General features: G+C 49.8%; 1 protein-coding gene and 1 long non-coding RNA gene across 4 annotated transcripts; one reads left to right on the forward strand and one right to left on the reverse strand.

Moving 5' to 3' along the window:
* Positions 1-2,078: 2,078 nt before the first annotated feature.
* Positions 2,079-4,279, reverse strand: LOC138117607 (uncharacterized). The gene is made up of 3 exons (XR_011154731.1): positions 4,084-4,279; positions 3,151-3,231; positions 2,079-2,801 (listed from the first exon to the last, which is right to left on the reverse strand). It is a non-coding gene; the product is annotated as an uncharacterized lncRNA (long non-coding RNA).
* Positions 4,280-4,939: 660 nt separating this feature from the next.
* LOC138117860 (histone-lysine N-methyltransferase SETMAR) lies at positions 4,940-7,664 on the forward strand. 3 transcript variants are annotated; one of them, XR_011154894.1, is made up of 3 exons: positions 5,081-5,170; positions 5,358-5,675; positions 6,423-6,508. XR_011154894.1 is itself a non-coding variant. In XM_069028467.1 (3 exons), exons 2-3 carry the CDS (start codon positions 5,611-5,613, stop codon positions 7,212-7,214), a joined length of 852 nt encoding a protein of 283 aa, XP_068884568.1. In that variant the 5' UTR covers positions 5,081-5,170; positions 5,358-5,610; the 3' UTR covers positions 7,215-7,664. The 3 variants fall into 3 exon arrangements, 2 of the variants coding, with proteins under 2 accessions (XP_068884567.1, XP_068884568.1); XM_069028467.1 differs by having other exon boundaries at positions 6,428-7,664; XM_069028466.1 differs by lacking the exon at positions 5,358-5,675 and having other exon boundaries at positions 4,940-5,170; positions 6,423-7,664.
* Positions 7,665-10,032: the final 2,368 nt, after the last annotated feature.

Consider the following 10,032-nt stretch of genomic DNA (forward strand, 5'->3'; position numbering starts at 1 on the left):
AGGGAATGACAGACTAAAGTCCCTTTGGAATGTCTGTGCTCAATGCCACGATTTAAGAAACACTTCAGGAGGCATCTCCAGTACATCACACAGGAAATGTGCTTCCTTTTAATGTAAAATAGCAACTTTCAATATCTGAAAGTATCTGAATAGGCTATTCAGAACAAAGGCAGAGAGAAACCAAGTGCAACGTAAAATAAAACACTTAAAAGGGATACCTTATTCTTTCAGAGATTAGTTCCATAGGAAACTAGGAAGCCAAATGGAGCCTTCAAACAGAATCCTTTAGCAAAAGGCTTTCACTCTCCCTGGGAGGCTGCTACAGGGACCCTTTGGGGCCAAAATCAGTTCAAGAAAGCCACAGCTGAGCTGATGGAGAAGTGGCAACACTTCCAGCTGGAGAAACGGTTGCACCAGATCCCCAGAGTCCCCTTCCACCCAAGAGCACTGATAATGGCACCAGAAACACATGGAATCCCCGTGTTTATCACTTGGGACGGCTTAGCTTCCACCACACCGATATTAGAGAGGGCTTCTTTGATTCCTGGTGTGAAAAACGAGGTTCACCTCGTGAGAGGTTCTCCTGTGAGAATTTAAAGGGTTTAATATAAAGACAATAAGAGACACATAAAATAAAGCAGAGATAACAGCCAGGTGCCTTGGCGCTCTGCCAAGACCACACCTGATGCTCGAGGTTAGTCCTTTTTATACCGTTTTTAACTGTCTGTTCTTTATTCATATTAAAACTTTTCCCAGAGCTGTTCTGCATGGCCCCGCCTTGGTCCTGCCTTTTTAGAGCATGCATAGTCTTCTGCCTTGTGGTTTTATTCCTCTTGATTCTTGGGGTTGGGCCCGGTAGGCAAGAGTCGGTGGTAGGGTGGATCTCTCAATTCCGCAGTCAGTCAGGGCTGATGGCAGCTTTGGCCTCTTTGCCCCCCAGGCAGAGCGGTGAGAGCGGCTCCGGGCTCTGCTGGGACCCCGTTCTCGGGGCGGAGCAGCCTTGGGGCCCCTTTGGACAAAGCGTTGATCAGCAGCTCCTCGGGCCTCATCCTCTGTTCGCTCGGAGGTTATCTTACTTGCTCACACTTGCTAACGTTCTTGGAAAAAGAAAGAAAACTACATCCACACAGCAAAAAGCATTTCTAACATTATATAATACCTACCTTTATACTTCGCAAGAAGCCAATATAATGTATGTTTATAACACTGGGCCTTTTGCCTACCAGAAAAGACAGGGAAGTTTTAGATCCAGTTTCTGCTAAACTAGGATTGTACCGAGTTTTCTGAGCGCATCTCCCTTGACTGCAGTTGATGAGTCACAGGTTCACACCCCCGCCCCAAGCTCCACCGCCTCGTTACAACGCACAGCCTCAGCCACCAAAATTCGGTGGAGCGAGGTAAAGACGCAAACTCACAGTTCAGGCACAGTTAATACCCCAAATCCTAATTATCAACAGGATATTAAGAAATCCAAGGAAGTATAGAGAAGGATCACAAAAATGATTTATGAGCAGAAAGCATTATTTATATAGGGAGAAAACCCAACAGCCTAATGCATGTAATGTAACAAAAAGGATTTGCGGTCTCATCCTAGAGGCAGTAGAATGCACTGCAAAAGAAATCCCCAGCTGCACCAGGTGCCTCAGTTCAGCACCACAAAGTTCACCTCCAGTTCACTCTTCCAGCTCCATTTTAAGTTTCCTTCTACAACAATTTTACATAACAAATGGAAACGAGCTTTCACCTATTTTCCACCCACCCTGGACCTCTCAACAGTTCAACCTCTTCATAGCTCAACACAACAGAGCCCTGGGTGGGATAAGGAGGAGGAAGACACTGGATTTTCCAAGACCTTTTGCAGATTCCCAAACCCCTCTCCTGTACATACAAGCAATCTGTTTCTTCTACAGGAGAGTAATGACTTGCTACTTTATTCATTTCAAAATGATAGAGAATTCCATCTGGCACTATGGATCAGCAGCCAGATTATAGTGTCTTGATCTAAAGGTCAACTTGGTAACAGCAGAAACTCCTAAACTGAAGTACATTCTAATATTGCCAATTACTCAGCATTCCAGCATCTCTCACGAAGTTGATCTGCCACCTTCCCCACACTGGGAAGGGCTCACAGGACAAGAGCAGCCACCCCAGGGAGGCAGGGCTTAGAGGCACCACAAGGAGCAGCTGTGGGTAGACAAACCCAGAAAAACAGGCCATGTTTAACCTCTTCCACCATGTCCATTCTGATTAGTTATTGTGAAAAACGAGGTTCACTCTCCTATGAGAATTTAAAGGGTTTAATATAAAGACAATAAGAGACACATAAAATAAAGCACAGAGATAACAGCCAGGTGCCTTGGCGCTCTGCCAAGAGCACACCTGACGCTCGAGGTGAGTCTTTTTCATATCATTTTTAACTGTCTGTTCTTTATGCATATTCAAACTTTTCCCGGAGCTGTTCTGCATGGCCCCGCCTTGGTCCCGCCTTTTTAGAGCATGCCTATTCTTCTGCCTTGTGGTTTTATTTCTCTTGATTCTTGGGCCTGGGCTCACCAGGCAAGAGTCGGTGGTAGGGTGGATCTCTCAATTCCGCAGTCAGTCAGGGCTGATGGCAGCTTTGGCCTCTTTGCCCCCCAGGCAGAGCGGTGAGAGCGGCTCCGGGCTCTGCTGGGACCCCGTTCTCGGGGCAGAGCAGCCTTGGGGCCCCTTTGTTCCCTGGACAAAGCGTTGATCAGCAGCTCCTCGGGCCTCATCCTCTGTTCGCTCGGAGGTTATCTTACTTGCTCACACTTGCTAACGTTCTTGGAAAAAGAAAGAAAACTACATCCACACAGCAAAAGCATTTCTAACATCATATAATATCTACCTTAATACTTCTAAAAAGCCAATATTACAATATATGTTTATAACAGTTATTAAGCACTGCTGCCACAAGTTTAAATTGATGAAAGTCTTCCCTAAAATTACACAGGCTAGATACTAGGAGACACTGACCTCCAGAAGTGCCTCTTCCATACCTCCCCTTCTCTTACACCTCAGTGCAATAAACAACCCTTTCAATCATCGAATAAACAATACTCTCAATATTTTCCTGTCAATTGTCTATATGGAGTATCCCCCATAAATACAGATTTCACTGTCCAAACTCACCTGCAGCTCTCCTGCTGTTGCTCAGCTCCTTTTCCCAGGCAGGAGAAAGAGAACAAAAGAAGCAACAACTCTTTCCATTTCCTAAACGTTGCAGAAAGAGGAATCAGAAAAGCCACATCAGCAACCATCCCAGGGAAAAAGAGACACAAGCAACACCTTCTTGAAAGAGCACACTCCAAAAACATCTGACTCCCAGCTCGGAGGGGGAGGGGGGGGGGGGAGGGGGGGCTTATTTATGGGTGTGCTAGTTAACTTCCAAATTGAAACACATGGTGCATGCAAAGCAGGTGAAATGATGCTAACAGCTTCCTTAACCACAATCCCAAAACACCTGAGCCAGGGGGTCAATACAAAAGCTGATGTAACTCCCCAGGATGGGAACACAAGCCTGGCTTTGTTTTCCCAAGACACGGGGCAGTTTCCAGCTCAGAAAGAGATCGCATTAGATGCTGTAGAAGAACGTCATACATTGCACTGGCAGGACCTCCCTGAGCCAGGTTTAGATGAGAGACTGGGAATAAATTCTTGGCTTTGATGTCAGGGAGGCCCTGGCACAGGGTGCCCACAGAAGCTGTGGCTGCCCCTGGATCCCTGGCAGTGTCCAAGGCCAGGCTGGACACTGGGGCTTGGAGCAGCCTGGGACAGTGGGAGGTGTTCCTGCCCATGGCAGGGGGGACACTGGATGGGCTTGAATGTCCCTTCTAACCCAAACTGGTCTGTGATCCCAAGCCAGAACTTGTTTCCATGGATTTGTGTCTCCCATCATCCAGAACACTGATTTGGCTGGATTATGTCATGGCCATGGCTTTTCCCCATCCCCAGGACAGGAGCGTGTGGTGCTGCCTCCCCTGCCTGAGGGCTCAGGTTCCCATCTGCATCATCAAACATTAATTTGTTTAAAAAAAAAAAAGAAACAAAAGCAAACCCGAATACCTTCAAAACAAGCAAGGATTGACAGCCACGTGAAGAATCAAAACAACTCCGTGGTTTGCGATTAATACTGACAGCTGGTGCGAGCACTTCACACACATCGCACGAAACCGCAGCGGGATTGGGAGGAGCAGCCCCGGGTAGGGAGGGAGGGACTCGAGGCGGTCACACCACATTCCCCCATAGCCTGCCAAGGGCAGCCGCATCCCCCGAGCGGAGCGGGAGCGGGGCCGGGGAGGGACCGGGGCGGGAACGGGAGCGGGGAGGGGCCGGGGAGGGGCGGGACCGGGGAAGGGCGGGGAGGGACCGGGGAAGGGCGGGGAGGGACCGGGGAGGGGAGCGGGACTGGGGAGGGGCCGGGGAGGGTCGGGGCGGAGCGGGGCCGGGGAGGGCTGGGGAGGGACCGGGGAGGGTCGGGGAGAGGCCGGGGAGAGGACGGGGAGAGGACGGGGAGGGACCGGGGAGGGGAGTGGGCCAGGGAGGGGCCGGGGAGGGGCCGGGGAGGGAGCGGGGGGGTCGGGGAGGGTCGGGGAGGGGCCGGGGAGGGAGCGGGGAGGAGCGGGCAGGGAGCGGGGAGAGGCCGGGGAGGGAGCGGGGAGGGGCCGGGGAGGGAGCAGGGAGGGGCCGGGGAGGGAGCGGGGAGGGGCCGGGGAGGGAGCGGGGAGGGGCCGGGGAGGGAGCGGGGAGGGGCCGGGGAGGGGCCGGGAGGGAGCGGGGAGGGGCCGGGAGGGGTCGGGGAGGGGCCGGGAGGGAGCGGGGAGGGAGCGGGGAGGGGCCGGGAGGGGCCGGGAGGGGCCGGGAGGGAGCGGGGAGGGAGCAGGGAGGGGCCGGGAGGGGCCGGGAGGGGCCGGGAGGGGTCGCTCAGAGCGCCCGCCCCGCTGAGGGAGGGCTCGCGCAACATGGCGCCCGCCCCCTCGCGGCGCTGTCAGTCACTGCCCCCGCCCAATCAGCGAGCGGCGCCGCCCCGCGCAGCCAATGGGCGCAGGGCCGCGGCGCGGGGGCGGGGCCAGGCATGGCGGAGCTGAGCGGCGGCAGCGAGCCCGTGGCCGTGGCGCTGTGGCCGCCCGGGGAGGCCCCGCCGGCCTTCCAGGTACCGGGGAGACCGGGGAGGAGAGGGCAGCACGGACACCTCCCACTGCAGGCCCGTCCGACCGGGCCTTGGGCACCGCCGGCCATGGGGCAGCCACAGCTTCTCCGGGCAGCCTGTGCCAGGGCCTCCCCATCCTCGCAGGGAAGAATTTCTCCCTAATATCTAATGTAAACCTGCTCTCTTTTAGTTTGGATCCGTTCCCCCTTGCCCTGTCACTCCAGGATGCCTAGGAATTTTCTTCAGTGGTATTAGAGAGTCTTTACAAACCACATTGAAAAAGCTTCCAAAAAGCCTGGGGAAAAAATAAAAGATGTGACCCCTATAGACCCAAATATCCCGGAATTACGTGGTGTGCTCGTATTTTACCGAAATGGGAAAGGTTGTGATCGTTGAGGAATATTAAACTGGGTTTTGAGTAAAGCCGAGTGACTGAGAAGCTGATGTTTATAAAAAAAAGAAACTTGCGAATGCACTGTCACCTTTCACCACAGCCAGAACTTGCCAGGTACAAGCTGCTGTGAAATGTAATATTTAGTGATAGCACATCCTTCAGGCTTCTAAATAAAGCTGAATGCTGAGAAGGGAATGAAAATATACCCGAGGCTGTTTTTATATCTTGGTTTTCAAATGTTGCAGTTTCTATCAGGTTTTGTTTTGTAATAGTCCGTGGTTCTATAACCATTCACCTGCTGGGGGCATCAGTGTAATTTTGAGAACCTGATTTTCTAGCGGAGCTAGGAGGAAGTTGGGATGCAACTTGAATCGTCATTTTTAACATAAATGTGTATTTGAAATTCTGTGGCTTAGAATAGCTATAGATTAACCTCAGGAGTAACTTACTGAGCATTTTGAAGTGTGGGGAGATTACTTTAACAATACCTTGAAAATTCTGCAAATAAATATATCCATAAATAAATATCTTTGGTATCTCTATAAATGAAAGCCATGCATAGTTGTAGAACCCAGAGAAGAGCTAATTAGCTGATTTTTTTCTGACAAGCTTTTTTTGTGTCTGGGGGGCTATTTTGAGAAATTCAGACACTAACAAGACTATCAGTTGTTTTTTGGTCTATATGAAATGCCTGATTTGTGTTCTTTTAAACACTTCAGACAAGTTTGAGTCGGAAGTTTACAGACAAATGAAGCATTCATGATTTGAGTTTTGGGATCAGTCATTGGCAGACACAAACTTTAAAAGCTCTGGCTTTGAACACTGACAATACCAAGGCTTTGACCTCTGTTCTCTCTGCAGTACAGCCCCGACAGCGTGGCCGGAGCAGACGGAGAGATCGACCCCACTGAAATCACCTTCCCGGGCTGTTCCTGTCGCAGCAGCTCCTGCGTGGCTCCCGAGTGCCCCTGTCTGAGCCGCGGGCAGAACTACAGCAGCAGCCTGTGCCTCAGGCTGGCAGAGCAGCAGGAGCAGCACTTCTCCAGGCCTGTGTTTGAGTGCAACAGCCTGTGCCAGTGTGGGGACGGCTGCCAGAACAGGCTGGTGCAGCGGGGGCTGCAGCTGCGGCTGCAGGTGTTCCGCACGGACAGGAAGGGCTGGGGAGTGCGCGCGCTGCAGCCCGTCCCCAGGGGCAGCTTTGTGTGTGAGTATGCTGGGGAGGTTCTGGGCTTTGCTGAGGCTCACAGAAGAATCCAGGCCCAGACAGCACAGGACCCAAACTACATCATAGCAGTGAGGGAGCACCTGCACGACGGGCGGGTCATGGAGACCTTTGTGGATCCCACCCACATCGGGAACGTGGGCAGGTTCCTGAACCACTCCTGTGAACCCAATCTGTTTATGGTCCCAGTGAGAGTTGACTCCATGGTGCCCAGACTGGCGCTTTTTGCAGCCACTGATATTTCTGCTGGAGAGGAACTTTCATATGATTACTCTGGAAGATTCCATAATTTACCAGGAACTAGCAGAGAACACAAAGCCCTGGAGGAAGAGAACAGGCTGAGAAAACCTTGCTACTGTGGTTCCCGCACGTGTAGTTCCTTCTTGCCGTGGGACGGCTCCATCTTTTCCACACCAGCGAGTTCTCCATAGCCTTTCAGCCTCAAACACACCTAAAAAGTATTATTTCCTCTAGTAGTTAAATAAAACTCTTTGTGTTCAACAAGGAAGCACATGGGGGTTTGAGTAGCAGCAGAGAGACAAGGTTTCAAGAATTTCATGGAGAAACCTTTTTAAGGACTTTCCAAGGTGCATAGTACAAGGGATTATTGGAGCTTCAGGATGTTCCAAAATCAGGGACTAGGCCAGGCCTGGTGTTTTTGTATTCTTGTCCCCTGACAGCTTGCTGTATGTTAAAGCAGCTCTCTTGGTTTGTACCCTTCAGAAAGAATTTGTACCTTTAGCACTTGTACATGGACAGGACGTGATTAACAGCAAGAAAAGTCACTGACAATGGCACAAGAAAATGACACCATGAATCATGACACTTGCAAGGAAGGCATTAGGTTTCTTAAAATCCATTAAATGATTGTTTTCAAATTATTTGCTGTAATTCTTTTTCTTCCACAAAGCATAGTAACTACTTATTATTGATGTAAAAGGAAAGAGTAGCTTTAATACTTTGTGTGTCCCATGTAGCTGCATGCCCACAGCAGACTGTGACTGACTGGCTGTTTCACTCCCATTTAGCTTTGTGGAAGTGGTGCAGGACTGCAGTCTCTGAGGAGCACAACATCCCATCTTTTTAATCACCTCAGCCTCGAGGCTGCTCTGATCAGATCTCTGCAATCACAGCAAGCAGCACATCTGTTACTCCCCAACACTGTCAGTACATGCTCAGGAAGCAAATCCAGCCCCTGCAGCATGAAGCAGGATGATGCTGACAGTTGACTGAAAGTAGAAATACAGAAGTACATCTGAACAACAACAGATTTGTGTTTTTGTGTTGAACAGCTGACAGATGCACGAGGGTTCTTTCAGCTGCTAACTGATCCATGTTTTCACTACTCCAGGGCCACGCAGCATTAAGCAAGGCCTGGCCTTTCCCAGCACAGGGAAAAAGTCCTTGCATCTTCTTTTCATCGTCCTTGTCCAGCTCTAACAGCTGTGCAGGGCTTTTCTGAGCACCTCCTTCCACCAGGGATGCACTGCCAGATGGGCACATTCTGTAACTGCACGTTCCTTCACTTCCTTTCTGCAAAGATCAAATTAAAGCAGCTTCACACAGGCTGGTTTTGATATTTAAGATGGATAAACTGCAATGCAGCTTTTGATTCATGTCACATTGTGCCATCAGCAGCACAAACCCTCAGTTATTTGCTCTGGACAGTTCGATCTTTACCTGTTTCCATACCCTTTGACATAACACACACAAGGGAGTACATCTCGTGGGGATCAGCTGTTCTGCAGGCTATCAGTAACTTCATTTTTAAATTAAAGACAACTTTGATTTGGACCTGAAAGATTGGTGCCACTGAAGGACTGAGCTGTCACTCCCAGCTCAGTGTGCTCTTTCACAAGGAATCCAGGCAAACAGCTAAAAACTGGGAGCTCTCTGTAATCCTGTCTACTCTAAAAGAGCAGAAATGATTATCAATATTTCAATATTCATTGGGAGATTTACTTTCCTATTGAAATATGATCAGATTGACTCAAGGATGCAGCTCTGAGCAAACTGAAGGTCCGCTGCTCTGGGGAGGGCTTTTGGAATGAGCTTTAAGGTCCCTTACAACCCAAACCTCTCTGTGACTAACCTGATACTGACCAGGGATAAAGGACATTTTGCTATTTGCTAAACAAAATCCTACTTGGTGTTTACCTTTGCTTCCTTGATAAGATGCAGTTTAGCCTCTCCCATTTAAGTGCCTTCCTGCTGCTGTTGGGGATTACACACTGCTGTGGGTTCATATGAAGATAAACATTACCACGATTCCTCTTAGGGTTAATCATTAAGTGTCATTTCTGTCAGTGCAGAAACCTTCCAAAGGATTTCAGCTGCTTGTCAGAATTAGTTTACAGGCTGAGTGACCATTAACTTTACTCCTTGCCTGAGGGTTCTTGCTGCTACAGGAGAGAAGCTCCCTGGATCCTGTATCCTGGAATGCACAGGATTCCAGAGCACAGCCTGGACTGCAAGGTCTCTTGTGTAGAGTCTTATCTGGTTTTCTCCCTGAAAAGGCATCATGCCAGCCACTTTCAGACCACAGGGCTCGGAGCAGATGATCCAATCCACTTCGTCTTTCCCTCCTGAGAAAAGTTTCAAGATTAGTTTTACAGCCTCTGCACTCCTCGTTTTCAGGATGACAGCACAGTTTGTTACCTTCCTGTTATGAATATGCACTTGGCATGATTTTGAGTAGTTAAGGAAGTGTAGATTAAAAAAAAACCCAACCACCTTTAGCAGTATCTAGTCCTTGATCACAGCCTTACAGCAGGAGCACAGCTGAGCCCTCTGTCCCTGCAATCCTATCCCTCAGCCCACGCCAGTGCTGCAGCCCCTGGCAAGTGACCTGATCCCAGTTATCTGCTTAGAGCAAACTTCCCAGCACAGAACAGGAACACAATGTTAGACTGCTCTAAACAGCCACACTGAAAGCCTTGCAAAAACAAAGTAATAGTTACTGAGTTCTAAACCACCCTGACAGTTGTTAATGGCTTTTTTTCCACACAGCATGTGCACTATACTCCACCATGCCTTGGCACTGCAGCTGCCTTGGGGAGTGGACCAAAATCCTACTAAAATATTCCCTATCAAGAAACCAGAAAAAAAAAATAGACCCTTTCTTGTATCTGCTGAACTTCTGTTCACTTTCCCCTTCAGGCTCCTTGCAGCTTCAGAGCCCCAGTCTGCCCCTCACAGCTCAGTGTGCTCTTCCACAATGAATCCAATCAAACAGCTCAAAAAGACTCT

Source organism: Aphelocoma coerulescens, chromosome 12, assembly GCF_041296385.1.
Source record: "Aphelocoma coerulescens isolate FSJ_1873_10779 chromosome 12, UR_Acoe_1.0, whole genome shotgun sequence".
In the NCBI taxonomy this organism is placed as follows: Eukaryota; Metazoa; Chordata; class Aves; order Passeriformes; family Corvidae; genus Aphelocoma; species Aphelocoma coerulescens.

Excerpts from the sequence above, each read along its gene's own strand:
- LOC138117860 (XM_069028466.1), top strand. The coding sequence starts at position 5,093 with ATGGCGGAGCTGAGCGGCGGCAGCGAGCCCGTGGCCGTGGCGCTGTGG. Across the intron at positions 5,171-6,422 it reads AGGCCCCGCCGGCCTTCCAG|TACAGCCCCGACAGCGTGGC; the intron begins GTACCGGGGAGA and ends TTCTCTCTGCAG.